We start from the raw sequence: 17440 nt of genomic DNA, 5'->3' as shown, positions 1-17440 counted from the left end.
CTTTGATCTGGTATGGCTGTGGAGCTGCGGCCAGCCTATCCTGTGGCTGTTAAGTTGCTTGGCAGAGTCTTTGGGAACTTAAAGCATGGAGTGCAACTCTGCCAGGCTGACGTATGCGTGGTCCTTGCACAGGGTTTGATGAGTGAGGTTCTGTGGCTTCTTCTCTGACTTCATCTTCATCTGGCTTGCTTTTATATTTCACCCAGTAAGAGCAATTAAAATTTCCTTCTCCTTTGCTTATGCTGTTTTCCAGAATTAAAAGTTGTAAGGGCACTGACACTGTTGCAAAGTACAGTTCTGAGGTGTGGTGATGTATTTAGAGTGCTTCCTGCTGCAGACCCTTGCTGTATTTTGGATGAACCTCCGTAAGATACAGTAGGGGTGCTTCAAAACAAAACAATTCAAAGAACAGTTGAAACAGGAGAGTGAGTGGCTTTGGTTCCTCGTGCTTTAAAAAAGGTTTTGTTTCCTTTTCAAGAATAATCCATGGAGAACCTTTTAAGTACAAGTTTGTCTTCCTCCTCCTTTGTCACCATGTTGGGGAGGGTGAATCTGTCCCGTCCAAAGCAGTTTATGCATTGTGCAGATCTTTCAAGAGCTTGTTCCTGGGCCAGTAGGGTGTCCTTTTTGAAATGCACATGTGACGTAGGATAGAAGAAATACATGTAATTCTCACTAGCAGCATGGCTGACTCTTGTTTCTTCTTCTGTAACTGAAAATGGCAACTTCCAGGCAGGTCTATAAGCTTCTGCCAAGCAGTTAACTGCGAACAGGTTTACTTATAGACAGAGCTCAAAATTGGAAAGTTGTGTGGTGGACTGGAGAATGAAGAGTTAGGAGATCCCCTTTCAAAGCTTTCCTCTGGTGGTTTTTAAAACAAAAAAGGCAATAACTTTTCAGCTTCTCTTCTTCTCCAGGGTTTCTGGATTGTTATCTTGCTTGTGCTTCTTTCTCTCTTACTCTGTAAGTGTAGCTGCTGCAGCACTGGCTAGAGTTTTCCAAGTCCCCTTAAATGGCTGTAGTTGTTCAGGAGCACTAATGACCCCTCAGCTTAGGCTCAGTATGATGGAAGGTGAGACTGGAGCATCCTTTGCTGATCCCAGTAGAAGGGCAGCTGGCTCATCTTCAGGGAGGAGGGGTGGGGGAAAGGGTTTGGTGCACTATGCTGCTTGCCTGTGCTTTTTCCCCGCCCCCCTAAGGAGAGCATCTGAGAAGGGGTAAACTTCCCAGAAGGCCTTGCTTACCTTTACAGGCATTTTAGAGATCCAGTATAACTGAGATAGCTAAGAGGAATTCTTGGTGTCTTTTTTTTTTTTTTTTTAATATTTTTAAACACCTAGTTAACTGCAGCATGCAATGAATTCACATAAGAAAAAGAACCAACGTCACCACTAAGGTAAGGCAGGAGACCTCTTGCTGCCAGAGCTGCTACCACTTACCTCTTGCAAACTGAGGGAGGAGAGATCTTATGTTTTAAGATAAAAAACAAGCGTGTGTTTGTGTGTGTGACTGCTTCTGGCAAATCCTTTCATGTCTTCATTCTGTACCACAGTGAAGAAACCCAGGAAAAGCACAATTTTCAGCTCACCTTTGATGAGTGCCATGTGGTTAAATTCATTACAGAAACCTTTGGGTTGCTATAGGAAGGTTCTAGTTATGAGTGTATGGATTGCTTCCCTCTCAGTGGGAAGGTTTTGTGCTGTGCTTTGCAGAGAGGAGTGACAGGCCAGTAAGAACGTAGTCTGGGTCTGCCTTACTTCATAATGAATTATCCCCAGGCACATTATACAGAAGCTGTATTTCACCACATCAGGTTGGTGAAAGTGTCAAGCTTGCTTTCACATAACAGCTGTGAGGAATGACTGCCAGATCTGTCCAGCCCCCAGCATGTGAAGAGCTATTGCGCAGTAAGTTGTGCAGGCAGCTCACGTGCGGGTAACTTACTGCTGGTGTCCTCTACCCATCTTGTCATGGGGAAAAAAACTGCCAGCTAATAGAAACTACACTTGATAAAGCTGCTCTCCTCTTGACCCTCTGTCTTAACCAGGGAAAGAAAGCTGTAGTGCAAAAGCTAACTGCTTTTGATTTAGTTGAAATGCACTAATGTTGCTAGCTGCCTCCGTCATTGCTGGGGAGTTGCTGGTCTTAAGCAGGTGGTGGCCATCTCTTTCAACTATGAATGTGTGGCCTTGCTTAGTAGCTCTGACAGCTGTGTTCTTCCACAAACCAAACATAACCTACATGTCTCCTTTTCAGCTGACAGCTCAGATAACTCTGACTTGGAGGACGACATAATCCTGTCTCTGAATGAGTGAGGAGTGACTGCCAGGTGGGGTGTTCGCAGGAGGAGACGCTCCCTTCCCAGCAGAAGACTGGAGGTCAAATTGGAAACTGATTCTGAGCTCCCCAACCCTTTTTCTCCAGGGAAAGCCTGAGGAACGCCCACCCATCCACTGAGTCAGTTTGAGGCTCGGGGCTAAGTGTGAGGCGCTACAATAAAGAGAGCTGGGGTTAGGCCTCTCTTCTCTCTGCCTTTTTTTTTTTATTTTTTATTTTAGGCTGAGATGACTCTCCTCTTCAAGGAAACTTATGAAGATATTTCACAATATATTTTCTTTGTATAAAGTTCTTTCCTAAAGAACAAAAATAGTTTTATATAAAACAAAAAAAAAAAAAAAGGCAGGTGTTGTAGTAAAGAGGGGATGAACTTTGTATTCCTGTAGTACCTTGTTACCATGGGGTAGGTTCAGGGGAGAAAAATTGTTTAAAATTAAAAGAGGCATTTTTATGCAACTACTAAATGAAATAAGAGGATCATGGTTTCTAAAATTGTTGAGGAGTGAGAATATTTTTATTTTAAATATGATTTTATTTTTTAAAAAAAAGGTGTTAACACCTGCTAGTGCGCCAGTGTGTTTCAGATGCTTTTGTCCTCCAGGGAAGAGCCCCGGGGGTGTTTGGTAACTGAATGTACAGGCTGTTTAAAGCGGAAATTCTTGCTGTGATACCAGCTATATGGGAGGCTGAAATCCTGGTTTGGCCTAGTCAGAGCCTGGTATTCCTGAAAGACATGGGGATCTGGGATAGAAGTTTAAGCCTTCTTTCTCCCCTCTGCCCTTTGTGGTTCAAGTTTTTTAATTCCTCTCCCCACCCCTTGCCCTCTGTGTGGAAATTGCAAATTGAAGGCCTTTTTTCTTTAATGTAAAGTGTATTTATTAAAAAATTAAATACAAATCCTGTCTCTGTTTATGGCTGTGAATTGTAGCCATGTATTCCTCTGCCACCCATGCAAAAGCAGTGCTCAGTGCACCTGAGGAGCACAGCCCTGTGCAGGAGAGCAGCTAGGTGTAGCTAGTGGCCTGGTTGTAATAAGGAAGGGCAAAGTAAACACGGGGTGTGATTTCTGAGAGTGCAGGCTCCACCTGCTGCTCCAGTCCACGGGGTCTCCCATGAGCTGCATGACATTTCGCAGAGCCTGTGCGTTCAAATCTGACTTGCTGGTTTGCCTGACAGCCTTGAATTCTCAGTGGGGTTATGGGTAGCATAGCACTGCATCCTTGCTGTGCTGTGTGGGAGCTGGAAGGTGCTGCCAATGCCATGCTGCGATTTTTGTTTAAAGATGCACCAGAATAGCCACTCTGGTTCAGCTACAGGAAGCGTGGTAAGCTGCAGGGAACTCTCACATCTTGCTGCTGTGTGTCAGGAGGTGGGGGCAGCACTGGGCCTCCTTATCTGTGTGTGGTTTGGCATGATGTAGGCTGCCTTGTGGCTATACTGGCAGAAGGCAAATTAGGTGCTCCTGTCTGTACATGACAAGAGGCCCTGCCCTTAGGACGAGATGAAAAAAAATGGCAGCTGAGTGATTTCACTGCACAGCACACAACTGTGCAGCTCAGTTCTGTGAGTCAGAACTGGAAGGTAAGTGTGCTCACTGCTTGCTTGGACAAGGCCAGTAAATGTGCTATTTGTTCCCAGGTGTTCAGATAACATCCACTCAACTCTTTACCCTTTCTGTGTTTGGCCACTTTCAGAATAGGGTTTGAGGCAGGTTTGAGGGAACTGGAGACTTACCATTCTTTGAAGCTACAGCAAGTTTTCCACCAAAAACTGTGCTCATATCAACTGAAGCTCAAGGTTTCATTGCTTGAAGAGGAAGGATTTTCTTTTTAACTAAGAGAAGGGATAGCTTTTCTTCCTTCCAGCATTGCATCTACTTAATGCACTTACCCAGGGCTGCTTGTTAATAATTAAAAAGAAATATTCTGCTGCAACTTATAATGGATAATTGTACCCTACAGGGTCAATAAAGATGAACGAATTGCGATTACTACTACAGTATTTAAGACCAGCAATTGGAGCAGCATTCTGATTAAATGAGGGGACTGAAAATCGGATATGCCATCCAACAGCTGTGGAAGCCAGCCTTATAAAAAAAATTCTTGTGCAACTTTACCTTAGAAAATATGCTGCTCAGGAGGAGGGGCAGGAAAAAAAAAGCACATACTCAACTAACAGAGAGATACTGTGCCAGATGTCCATATCTTGTTCTGGCATTACACCACAGCTCTAATCATCTGCAACTGTTGCTGTTTTGGGCCTGGCAATCACGGAGAAATTTACCAACTAGTTTTGTGAAACAGAACCAAAACATCTAGAATGGATCTCCTATTTATAAATTTGACTTGAAACTGGGCCACTGCAAGTATATGTGCAATCCCTCCCCTCCCACAGCTTTATTGAATAGAGCTTTATTGAATAGAGCCAAAGGGAGCATGCTTGGGCCTTAGCCTGTGGCTAAGGCAGGGCCTGGCTGCTGCAGCCCACAGGTCACCCACTGAAACCTGCTAGAGCAGCCCCCTCTGCCTGTCCTGGGCAGACTCAGCCTCCCTGCTTATTGCAGAGCTGCCAAAGTTAAATATGCAGCCACAGGGGAGGCTGCCTCTACCCTGTGCTGCCTCCTTTGTTCTTGCTGGGCATCATTTAAGATTGCTGGGGAATAGGGTGACTGTAACTGGCTGGGTGCAAAATGGGGATTCAGAATTGGAAGACTAGTGGGGATTTTTTTGTCAGGCTGTAATTTTTTAACTAGTTGAGGTGAGGGGGAATCTCAGTGTTTGGAAAAAATCACCTCTTCCCCTGGCATTGTGTTTTAATCTATTTAAAAGCAGCATGTTTGGAAAAAGGCCTGTAATATTCCTGAATACACACAGCACATTGGTGATGTGATGCCACACAGTTTCTTCTCCTATGCGGACATTACAGACCTTGGCTTGGGGAGGTGGAAGAGGCATTTATATGTCCTGCCAGCTGGCTAAGACACCTACCACTCTGCAATGGAGGGGAGCTGTTGCAGGAAGGATGCTCTGTTTCCTGCCATGATGTGAGCAGAGACTAGCCCAGCCCCAGCCTGTGCCCTCCTAGCAGCATGGTCCTCTTCACTCTCTGACCAGACCATGAGTAACTGCTTGGCCCATTTGCTATACTGCAACACACTTCCATGGTGCTCAGGCTGTATATCCATTGTGCCAGCACCATGGGAGGCTGCATACATATCAATGCAGCACAGAGGTTAAAAAAAACCAACAAAAATCGCATGTAGGTCTGTGGCTGGGAGAGCATGGTAGAACCCTCAGGGCTGGTCAGTAGTTTAACCTGGGTGTTAGGTAAGGGCAGTAATCAAGATGTGATCAGCTCATCAGCACTAGTCATATGCACATACTGGATACATGGGACTACCAAGGGCTAACCGTCTTGTCTCTGTTTCTGTTGTAGTAAGGATGGCCAATAACTGGTGTTAAAAAGAGGCTTTGTAAGACAGTATTTACTGAATGGCTGTTTTGTTAAAAAAAAAAAAAAAAGTGGCAACTCAGTCTAAACACTAATGTTCTCAGACCATGGAATCTACCATCCTGCACCCTGGTCCCACTGTGCACTTTGGATTCCCCTCAGACAGAGGCCATTACCCTGCTGCAATTTCCTTACTGGGCTGATGATTGTCTTACTGTGGTTCTGGGCTGAAAGGCAACCTCCAGCACCACCTTCCACCATCATGGAGTGTATTAGGCCTCCCATCTGGGGCTGTGGCATTCCTCCCATGCTCCACCATGTATTTTCTCCCCAGAACTGCATCCCATCCCAATTTAAGGGCCAAGTCTTGCAAGCTGTAAGATACAGGTGTAGTGTTATTTTGCTGTAACTATCTATCTACTTTTTTTCAGGCCTGTTTCTCTCAGAAGCAGCCTGGATGTGAGGGGGTGGGGGTCAGGAATTACAGGGGCCTTTGGCCTTGGTACAGTCTGTTCAAGCAAGGTCTGTGGCTCACTTGCATTCTGGGGAGCTAAGAGGCTCAGGGCATCAGGTTAGAGGGCTGATGCTGCTTCTCTCCCAGGTATTCTTTTCCTTAAATGCTCTGACTTCTCATTTATGGCTGTTCATTTTTTTGTAGGACAGAGATCTGTTGGTTCCCTCATGCACGCACTCATGCTCACAAACGTCAGCCACCTCACTGGGAACAGAAATCCCACCATTAAAAATCTTATCCAACCCAAAGCATGACAATGTTTGTCTTCTATAAAACCCCAACGTTATTATTTACTTACCTCAAAAGGAAAATGAGAGATAGGGGATTCCTAGTAGTTTCCTGGCTTTGCCATCAGGTAGTTGCGGCTTTGATCACATATTGATTTTATCTTCTGGTTCCTCACATTCACACGACATAACACACACACGCGCACGTACGCACGTGCACACACACACACACACACTCACTCCACAGCAGCAAGAGCTACAGCTCCCTGCCAGCAAGATGCCAGCCAGGCATTCATTATTGCACTGCCATGCACTCTGCCTCAGACTGAATGGACACCTCCAACATGTAGGATAGTCTGACAAAAAGTTCTAATCACTCTATGACTCTGGCCATAAGGGGTATTTAATAGCACTTGGTTTCAGATAACACTTAACGGTTACAATTGTTGACATTTGGCACTGTCTACAGTACAACAGCATCGGGGACTTGGTCACAAGGTTAAGAGTCAACATCCCCGTAACCGTTTAAAATCGGGGCAGTCCAGCTACCCATGCAGTCATAGTGTCGCACCGGGTACCTCTGCGCTGCCCAGTGCTACCCACTGCAATGAGCCTGGAGACAGACATGGCTTGACTGCTGGGAGCAGCAGCATTGCTCCTCTGCTCCCACAGCAAAAATCAGCTTTCCTGGAGCCCTGCTGCTCCCAGCAAAGTCAGCTCACCTCTCACTGAACTGTGCCCACACACCATGGACAAAAAAACCTCTGTGGCCTTGTAGCTGTACTTGGACCCTTATGGACAGAATTACATTTTCTGGGGTACAGAAGATGCATCATCAAGTGAAATACTAACCCCTCCTCATGATCACACAGATTTGCTTTTAATATAATCACAGTATTAAATGTTAAAAATAAAAAAAACTCAAAACAACCAACCAACCCATAGTTGTCGATATCAATACGTTATTAAATTAAGGAACTGCTCATGCATCACTAGGTGACGATGTCCCTACTGTGAAATTGCAGGGTTAGAAAAATAGAAGAATAAAAGCATCATTAGACTGAGTTACGCTCCCTGCTATATAGGTTTTGATGGCAATCATACCTGAGAGCACAGTTTTAAAATGGCCTTTGGCAGCTGTCAGCAAGTGTCTGCTTGGTCACAGAGACTGATGCAAGACAGACTGGTTCGCCCAGGATTTTTGTTCACTTGCTTACCAGCAAAACCAAAAAAAGAAAACAAATAAACAAAAAACCCGTGCAAATTGAAAGAAACTTTAAAATTTAGTGTTTTTAATCCCACACAATTCTCTGTAAGACTCCTAAAATCTACAGGCATAATTTTTAAAAAGACAAATATCCCCAAACTGAACAGTGTGGATTTTAACTCAAATTTGAACTAGTCACCACATCCTTACATTACTGAGCAATCAGAAGTGCAGATGTCCTGGCCTGTCTCCTGAACAACTGTCTCATACAACAGATAGAAAAGGTGACAGAACAATCCTATCTTAAGATTCAAATTTTGATCTCCAGGGTTTCCTACAGTCATAGACAGGCTACTTGCACTAACATAACACATTTTTCAGACAGACTGACATATTTTTTTTTTTTATAAGCCTGCGAACAAGTTTCAGCTTTAGCAAAAAATATCTTGCCATTTGTCTTTCAGTAAAGGATTTCAGGTAGTGCAACATGATCGACTATGCAAATGGGCACCTACAGTTCACCAAAACCTTTGTGTCCTTTGTTCGCTTGTCCTACATCTAATATAGGCCGAAGACGGTTCCCCCTTACTTTTTTTTTCTCTCCTGCTTGTTTTTCCCCCCTTTTACAAAAACTGGGTATGTCAAGCCTCATTTTTGTTTTACCCAGGAACTTCTATTTGACTGAGACAGGTATTGGGTGTCCTCAAACCTCACAGAATTGACTACAGAGTTTACTCCTTAGTAGCAAACTTTTCACCAAGTATTAGCTGTATTGTTTTGTGTTGTTGTTATATCTAAAAACCACTTTGATTCTTGAGCAGGATTTGTTTCCTTGATAGCTGGCTTCCTGGAAGTTTATATCCTCAAATAGAGAATCAAAAGGAACGCATCCAGACTCAATTTTATAAAAGAAAAAGCAAACAGGACCAAAAAAAAAACCCAGAACCAACCTTTCAGTCTCTCATACAGCATAAAGAAGAACCCCCCCTTCCCCCTCCCACCTTGCAGGATGCGTATAAAGAGATGGAGGAGGTGCAGGAGGGCTGGGGTCTGAGAAACTGAAATGGGTTGGGACCATCACCTTCCAGCTCTTGATAGCACAGGGAACCAGCCCTTCCTGGGCCATAAAAACTAGGATACCGCACAAGTTTAGAAATCCATCAGTGAACAAGGCTTTACTGACAACTTTTCATACAGTTAAAAAATAAAAATACAGAACAACAGTGGACAGTGTCACATATTAAAAACGAATAAAATGGGCTCTATTTAAATGGTATTAAAATTAATTAGAAACTAAAAATCTTACCACTTTGGTCGAGGTGTTTTGAGCCTCCACCAAAATGATCGGCCTTAAAAACAACTGGGTTGTGTGACACACAAGGAAAACATGGAATTTGAAAAGACAGTGTGGGCTAGGCAGTGTCTTTGACTATAACTATCACCATATGTTCTTCTTCTAACTTTCCCAATGTCCTTAGTGCTGACTGGAGGTACTGCTGAGAGAATTCACAAGGAGGGAATGCGTAAAGCATGCCTGTGCTGTCTCTGCCCTTCGCCCCTCCCACGGGCAGGCTGATAACCCCAGCAGCCTGCTTCTGTTTCAAGTAGGAGACCAGATTCCTGAGAAGCCGTCGCTGCAAGCCAGGCTCTACAACAGGGAAGGTCCCCTCAGCCCCTGCCCCTGCCGCAGTGGATTGGGTTGCCAGGAGCACAGCGTAGCCATTGGGGCTGCCTTGTTTGATACGGCGCGTTACTTCATCCAGCTTGGGCTGGTCAAGCCGAAGTCTCTGAGCAATTTTGAGCTGCGTTAACTTCCCGCCAGATGAATGGTCTTTAAGGAGTCCGTTGATGACACCGAGGTCTCCCTCCAGGATGTGCATAGAGGTGGGGAAGCAGCTGTTTTTTAGCACGAGAAGCCCGTTCCAAGCAAGTTGCAGTGTCTGAGCATATTCTGATAAATTCTTTAGCTTTTTGGTCTCAGATTTTGGCTCCTCGTGAGTTTTTGATTCTGATTCACCAGTTCGATGATTGCGTTCGCTGTCCCTTTTTTTAGGCTGGGGAGCATCGGATGCCTCACGATGGGGTTTCTCCTCAGTCGCATGACGATTGTTCTGAAGGGAGTTACTCTGCTCTTTCTCAGCTCCCGATTCTGTAGTGTGATTCTCCTTGCGAGCCCTGTCTGGGCTGCGGTCTAAAGCTGGCCCACTGGCCTTTGTCCTGCTTCTGTCCTCGTAAGGTGAGTGGGTAGTCCTCCCGCGGTCACTGGAAAGACTCCGGCGCTTCCGCCTCTCTTCCCATGGTTTGGGCACACTGCGATCGCTGTCACTGCCCCAGCGCTCTCCACTCCGGCTACGCACTGATCGGCTGTAGCTTTCCAAGTTGTTTCTGCGTTCAGCATTTTTGGCAGGGCTGGCCCAGTCTGCCTCTGCAAAGCTCCTGTCTCTGTCTGAGTACAGGAGATGTGGAGGAGTCCTATCTCGCACCCTCAAGTCTTGCTCTAGGCTTCTGTGTCTGCTGTACCCATCCGCTAGCAGTTCATAGTGCACGGGCAGTGGTGCAGGCTGGTACTGCTGTGGGTATCTTGTCTCTTCTGCTTTGGCAAAATCAACTCGGAGCCTCCTCTCCGGTCCGCCCAAAGGAAAGCCCCTCATCTGCGCACAGGCAGCCTGGGCAGCATCCAAGCTTTCGTACTGGATGTAAGCGAAGCTGTCTCCCTTCACATAGTCAATAGTCCTGATGCTGCCAAAGCGGTCAAACTCCCTTGCCAGGGCAGCCAAGGAAGTACTTGGACCAAGACCACCCACCCACAGCCTCGTAGTAGGGTTGGCTTTCCCATAGCCAATTTTGATAGGGTTCCTGCCAACCACACGGCCCGACATGGCGACCTTGGCCCGATGTGCCATGTCCAAGTTTTGGAACTTGAGGAAAGCGTAAGCCCCGCCTTGGCCCCGGGCAGGGCGCTTGATCACCACTTCTTCAATAATGCCATACTTCTCAAAGGCACGTCTCAGCTCCACCTCCGAGACATTGTGGTCTAGGTTGCCAATGAAGAGGTTGCGGGTTGCTCTCTGATCATCCTCCGGCATCAGGTCTTCCTCAGCCATGATGGGGTAACTGTAAGGACGGCCACGCTCGTCATACAGCCCGTAGTAATCCAGGGCCCTCTCCCGCTCCCGGGAGAGCCCGATGGCGGCTGCTTCCAAAGCAAAGGCGGCAGCTGCAGCGTGAGCATGCCTGGGCCGTGGCTCCCGCAGCAAGGGGCTGGTGACAGGAGAGAGCGATCTCTGCTTGTACTGGTAGGTGCCATGGATGGGCGGCAGGTACCCCAGGGGCTCTGGAGAGGGCGCGGGAGGTGGCGTGCGGCTCCTCCGTCCTCCGCGCAGGTACACTGGCTCCACCTTGAGGGGCCGATCGTAGAGGAGCAGCTGCCGAGCCCGGGCGTGCCGGCGGGCATCGCGGGCGTCCCCAGGGTGTCGGAAGTTGACGTAGGCGACACGGCCGAGCTCGGGCGTGTGGGAGAGTTTGACACTGATGTCCCCAGCTCCCCCCCCTGCGAAGCGCTGGAAGAGGCGGAACAGACCGTCCTCCAGCAGCTGGTCGGGCAGGGCCGCGCTCAGCCCGCTCACCAGCAGCGTCTTGTACTCACAGGAGCCGGGCGGCTCCCCGGCCAGCCCCGCCGAGCCCCCCAGCGGCCCGGCCAGCAGCAGCGAGGGCGCGGCGCCCGGCGGCGGCCCGGCCAGCAGCAGCGAGGGGGCCACCACAGCGCCCGGCAGGGCCTTGGCCTTGGGCACGCCGAGCGCCCGGGACGAGGAGGAGGAGGAGGAAGAGGAGGAGGAGGGGGCGGCCTGGCTGCCGCCACCGCGGGCGCCCGAGGCCGAGCCGCTCCCCGCCGGGCGGTGGTTCGAGTCGCCGCCGCCGCCGGCGCGCTCATCGCCGCGGTGGCTGCGGGAGCTGGAGCCGCCTCCGCTGGTGGTGGTGGTGGTGGTGCCGCCGCCGCCTCCGCCGCCGCCGCCGGGCGTGGACTTGTCCCGGCTGCTGCGGGAGGCGCCCGAGCTCCGGTGCGGGCCGCGCCGGCTGCTGCTCTCGCGTTCGCGTTCGCGGGGCCGCTTGACGGCGGCGGCGCGGCCTCCCCCGGCCCCCGGCGGGCTGGAGTCCCGTTCGCTGCCCCGCTTCATGGCGCCGGGGCCCGCGGCTCAGGAGACGCCTCCGGCGGCCGCCGCCATCTTGGACAAAAGGGAACGAAGGCGGCTCCGGCCGCCGCGCCGCGCGGGCTCGACGTCATCGCTCCGCGTCCCGCCGCATGGCGGCGTCAGGGCTGGAGGGGGGGCGATAGCGCCGCACGGCGACGTGACGCCAGAGCGCCTCCTGCCTGCGGGGCGGCCAGACCCACGTGACAGCGGGCGGCCAACCACGGAAGGGTGGCAAGAACCCCGCCTCCGCGCTGAGAGAAGGGCAGGCGCGCGCGCGGGAGAGGAAACGGAGCCTCGGGCATGTGCACGCGGCGCCGCTCCCGCCGGGGGGGTGGAGGGCGCGCTACGGGTAGAACTGGGGAGAAACGGGGGTCTCTCTGTGTGTTTATATGTGCCCCGCAATCACGTCACACGCTCGCCCGGTACAGACCGTTGTTCTTTAATGAACGTCCCGTACAGCGCGCGCCGCCTCAGCTACCGCCGCCGGGGGCGCGCGCCTCGGCCGCTTCAGCGCCAGGCCCTCCTCAGCGCCCGTCCCGTCCCCTCCGGTCCCCTCAGAGGTCCGCGCGGGCGCCGGCGGCTCGCGGCGCGTACTTGGGCATCAGTTCGTGGATCCTGCGGATGAAGTCGGACTTCTCCGCGCAGCCCTTGCACGCCTCGCCCCAGTCGTCCAGGATCCGCCGCAGCTCCCGGACGCGCAGCTTGCGCAGGTCGGCGGTGCTCAGGTCGATCTGTTTGTCTGCGGGGGGAGAGCAGAGCCGCGCTCAGCCGGGGACACCCGGCTCCGCCCCGGGGGGTCCCGCTGCCTTTCGATGCCAAGACGGTGAGGGGTCCTGCCACTGCTGCGAGCGGTACAGGCAGTGAGTGAGCCAAAATGCAAGAGGGAGAGAGGTGCCGGGCTCCCGGGGGGTGGAAGGAACGTCTGAGTTAGGCTTTTGACAGCAGATAGGGTTTTTAACGCAAAAAGTCATTCTTTGAAGCCAGAAAGTTTGGTTGCAGCTTAGATGCAGGAGTTCCACAATAGCCCTGAAAGCCCCTTTATTATACAAGCAGCAATACTTTAATTCTCTCTTCCACTGGATAAATAAAAGGTAGCAGAGTGATTTCAGAGGAAAGATAAGCAAGTGACAACGACAAAAAGCTTTTTAGGAAGGAATGGAACATGAATATGAGAAACAAGAAGTATAAAGACCCACATTCCAAGGAGCACCTCCTGGGAATGTAAGAGAAGAGACATAGGAAAGAAGTCAGAAGGAGGTATTTCCAAGACTGTTCTTCATATTAGTCTTTTCAGAAAGAGTATGCCATCAAGGAACACAAGAGTTCAAGGATGGTGGTAAGGAACAGAGTGCTGAATGCTCTGAGCAGACACCAGAGGAGGTGAGAATGAAGCGTTCATCAGCTGGCTACTGGCAAAGTAAGACCAGCTGGGACTGCAGAGCTTAGCTAAGGCCATAGTGACACACCTGGCTGTCCCCAGGACAAGTCTTACTGTGTGCTCTTCTAACTACAATACTCCAAATAGCAATTTGAGTGCAGTAGTGCTGATGTGCCTGGGAGTTACTTAGTTCAAGGCAGATCAGTGGCTCTGCAGAAGCTAAAAAGAGTTAGTAGGCAGCAATCTCACCGGAGCATCTCCATAAAATTCTCTCGGATGTTCATGGAGAGCAGCCTAGGTTGTGCAACCTAGTTAGGCTAGTGATCTTGCTACAGAACTCAGGACTGAGTAGTATTAGCATGCTGTTTTATCCCAAACAATCCATAACCCCTAAAAGAACAGGCATTTCCCCTTATGCTGGCAACTCACCGTATTTTAGTTCACAGATCTGACTGTCTTTCTTCTTTAGCTTCTCACAGATTTTTTCCACAGGGATATGATGGCTCATGGGCTTTGATACCTCGTTAATGATTTTGGTGGCTGCATCACTTGTGGCCCCAACATAATAGCACTAGAGGGAAGAAAAGAATGAGGTGGCGACGCATGGAAAAATGCTTCTAAACGGAGAGTTTTCTCTCTCTTCTCTCCAAACTTGGTTTTGCAGCTATTTTTACTGTTACATAAACTTTCCAAGCAACTGCTACAGACAGGCAAGAGGAAGCCCAGGGTACTGAGCAGACATTTCCCCTTACACTGCTTTTAATTCTACTGAGGCTGGTTGCCTTGTTTCTCAACTTTTGAAAAAATTGAATTGAATTAAGAATAAAGCCTTCCTCATTCAAGGAGAAAGACTTCCTGAAGCGTCCCTTCTCTGCATTTGTGATGGTGTGTCTCTGCAGTTTTCTTCTTAGGAGAGTTCAGGGCCTTTTCCTTGGGGCCCTTCATTTGCGGATTGCCTTCTGGTTTTAGTTAGAACAATTTGGTTTTCCTTTATTTAGTTTTCAGCTAAACAGCTGAAGAGCATAAATATTTTAATAGCTTATATAGCACCCCAAATACAGTTTAAGAGACAAGGAAGTCTTGCAGCAAATAAAAGTTTTGTAATCCCCAGCGCTTCAGCAACAGCGAGAAACAAGGTCAGCCAGTAAGAGGTCTGTTGACAGACTCTTTTTTTCCTTTTATTTTTTTAAGGTGAAGAGGTTTAACTCCTCAAGTCTTCTCTTTTAAAAAATACAGGCCCAATTGTGGCCACAGAGCCAGGAAGAGCAGCCCCGGGTAGGCCACATCATATAAACTCAGAAGCACTAGTTTCCCCTTGTTTGCCAGGTATTCAACTTATTCCCTCAGGAGGCAAGTATCATTGACGACTACTACTACTTACCAGGCGGTTCTCTTTGCCTTTTGCTTCTCTGCAGGATTTCAAGAGCTCCTTTTCAATACTGGCAGGTGTGAACTCAACATCGTTGTCCTTTAGAGTCTGGTAGAACCTTCCCAGGAACGTAACACACACTGGAAGGGAAGATGGATGGAGTTATCTGCCACTGCAGTAATCTCGTGGCAGGTCTTAGAGAGCCCTTGTAGGGAAACAGAATAAGGGATTTGGAAAACAGAACTTCTAGAAGCTGTGTTAGCAGGCAGTGACTTCACACATACTTCCATAAGTCTTTCAGAGCACACATGAATCAACAATATGCCCTGGTATTTTTGGTGGATTTTTGACAATCTGAGAAACCAGATCCGTGGAAGTGTCCAGTGGCTTCTGTACATCGTCCTGAGTGAGCAGCAGGATTCAGCTGAGGGATACAACACAAAATGGTGCCTGTGAAAAAATGTAAACTTAATTTTCTGTCTTATTCTTGCTGCTTTGGGAAGCAACTTGTCAGACCACAGGCTTCAAAACCAGTTCTGATTGAAAAACAACTCTACATAATCCAATTACAGACTCCGTGTGTGCTGTTTTTAGTAATATGGTATCACTGATTATCAAGTTGGTTCAGTTCATAGGCAAGTTATTTCCAAGAGAAAAACAAATTATGTGATCACATGCTATGTCCACTTGGCATGTTTCTCCTCTCTTCATTCCCACAAGCTTCTGAATCAGTTTCAGATTGAAAGAGGGAAGAGTCTTAAAGATAAGGGAACTCCCACCAGTGTACCAGCAGTTGAGAGGACAGATCCAAGTTCCTGCCTGTGGGGAGGGCAGGTACAACGAAGTCATTACACTTCCCCTTGGCAGCAGTCACTCCGCACACGTGCCAGACTAAGCCCAGCATGCCCATGTGTTGCTGGGGAGGAGGGCAGGCAGCTATGGGTACCGCAGCCTGCAGGATCTGTGTGACAGGGTGTCGGGGAGAGACACTGCCAGTTTGCAGTGTGTCAGACTTCGCTCATTCTGCTGCTCACACAACTCGCCTGCGAACATCAGCATCGCCTGGACCCAGAGCTCTATGGCCCCACCAATTCCCGCAGTGGGACCTGTGGATTCTCACAACTTCCAGGTGTGAGACAAGTGCTATGCACTGGCCCACCTCTAGAGGAAAGGTACAAGTTATGCCTTTTACATTATTTGTTTATCCCAACAGGAAGGGATCCGCAAATATTATTGTCATTAGCAACTTGTATTCAACTCTGAACAGAAGCCATGGCACAGGAAATGGGCAAATGCAGGAAATCGAGTATGACCATCACAAAGCATAGAAACTTACTCTAATTATTTTAAAACTAGATGTAATTATAAGCTGGGGCATTTAGGAAAACATTTTTTTTTGTACGCATACAACACCATCATTTACCTCACATCAGTTTGTCCCAGTCACAGGCACACACTGATGTCCACTGCGTGCTGTTTGGAAGTGAAAACCTTTGGAAAGAATAAAGGTGCTGCAGGCAGTGGTACCGATGGCTACAGTACAGCTGAAGCAAGTTTCCAACCTAGCGCTGGGACAGCAGCCGAAAGTTTTGATTTACTCTGTTCCCTCCCCCTCCTTCTTACTGTTTCTCTCCCTACAAAAAGGAGGAAGGGGTGAGTATTAGTACCACAAATTCCCAACCGGTTACTACAGCCCCACCTCAAGTTTTTCTTGTTTCACCTGGGGAATCTGTTCTGTTCCACCATGCAAGAGCAGTTTAATTTTGCTGTGCAGCTCAACAGCTTCCACTCCGAAGGTGATACATAAAGCACCCAGTTTGTTTTCGATCAGCTGAACACGGCTTCTGGCTTTACGCATTCAAGAGACACACAATGCTCCAGCGGTCAGTGGACAAAACCGAGGGAGATGTAACAGTGTGGTGGGCGAGGCGGAAGAGTCCAGGCGAGCAACTGCACTCCCTGCTCCGGTCACAGCCACCCGGCTCGGGAAGTGGTCCGAAGAGACCCCCGGGGGGGCTGGCGTTCTCCTCTCCCATGGGAACTCAGCGCTACCGCCAAACCGGCCGGGAAAAGACCGGCAACTTCTGGCCGCGGCGGGGAGGTCCTGGCCCCCTCCCGCGGGACCCGCCCCTCCCGCCGGTAGTGCTGCTCCCCCCCGTGCCCCGGAGACGCTCAGCCACCGCCCCGCCAGGCCGGGGCCGGGACCGGCCACCTCCAAGCAGCGCTCCCGGCGCCCGGGCGGGCTTCGGAGACTTTCCCTGCCCCAGGAGGAACCTCTTCCACCGCCCCGGCCCCATCCCCGACGGCGCAGGGCTGTCACTGCCCTCCGCCAGAGGGGCGATCGGAGGCCGGCCCCAAGGCCCGCGGCGGGGATGCTCCGCGTCCAGGCCCCCCCCCTCACACCAGCAGGCGGGCCAGGCTGAGGGAGGCGGCAGCAGCGGCAGGAGCGTCCTCACCTCACCGCGCCGGGACCGCCCCCCCTCCGGCCCAGCCCCACTCACCCTCGCACTCCCCGTCACGCAGGGCCCGGCCACCATCCGGCAGCAAGAGCAGGGCCAGTGCCGCCCAGAGCCCGTGGGCCGCCCGCATCCCGCCTCACTCGGCAGCCCGCGCGCACTGCGCCCACCGCACCAGCACTACCGGCACCGACGCCCCCGCACCGGCTCCCCCCGCCGCTGCTGCCCCATTGGCCCGCTCTCCGCCCGGCTTCCACGCTGCTCCCTCCCATTGGCCGCTCTGCGGCCTCCACGGGAGAGTTGGCGGGCACT

At 50.0% G+C, this 17440-nt stretch overlaps 3 protein-coding genes across 5 annotated transcripts in view; 1 reads left to right on the top strand and 2 right to left on the bottom strand.

Annotated features, from left to right (window-relative positions):
* DCAF1 (DDB1 and CUL4 associated factor 1) overlaps positions 1 to 3247 on the top strand; it is a 53720-nt gene extending 50473 nt beyond the window's left edge. For all 3 annotated transcript variants that reach the window (XR_012661096.1, XM_075096448.1, XM_075096449.1), the window contains one exon: positions 2257 to 3247. Coding sequence is in view for 2 of the 3 variants with exons in the window: in XM_075096448.1 (XP_074952549.1) it covers positions 2257 to 2315 (59 nt within the window). In the remaining variant the exon portion in view is untranslated. The remainder of the gene's footprint in view (positions 1 to 2256) is intronic.
* Positions 3248 to 7386: 4139 nt separating this feature from the next.
* On the bottom strand, positions 7387 to 12015 carry RBM15B (RNA binding motif protein 15B). The gene has a single exon (XM_075096450.1). The coding sequence runs from the start codon at positions 11908 to 11910 to the stop codon at positions 9148 to 9150; it is 2763 nt and encodes a 920-aa protein (XP_074952551.1). The 5' UTR covers positions 11911 to 12015; the 3' UTR covers positions 7387 to 9147.
* Positions 12016 to 12343: 328 nt separating this feature from the next.
* Positions 12344 to 17349, bottom strand: MANF (mesencephalic astrocyte derived neurotrophic factor). The gene is made up of 4 exons (XM_075096451.1): positions 17174 to 17349; positions 14685 to 14812; positions 13733 to 13874; positions 12344 to 12664 (listed from the first exon to the last, which is right to left on the bottom strand). Exons 1-4 carry the CDS (start codon positions 17259 to 17261, stop codon positions 12480 to 12482), a joined length of 543 nt encoding a protein of 180 aa, XP_074952552.1. The 5' UTR covers positions 17262 to 17349; the 3' UTR covers positions 12344 to 12479.
* Between the last annotated feature and the right edge of the window lie 91 nt (positions 17350 to 17440).

This window comes from Phalacrocorax aristotelis, chromosome 6, assembly GCF_949628215.1.
Source record: "Phalacrocorax aristotelis chromosome 6, bGulAri2.1, whole genome shotgun sequence".
In the NCBI taxonomy this organism is placed as follows: domain Eukaryota; kingdom Metazoa; phylum Chordata; class Aves; order Suliformes; family Phalacrocoracidae; genus Phalacrocorax; species Phalacrocorax aristotelis.
The sequence above is the reverse complement of the archived record's forward strand: the minus strand, read 5'-3'. Positions and strand labels throughout refer to the sequence as shown.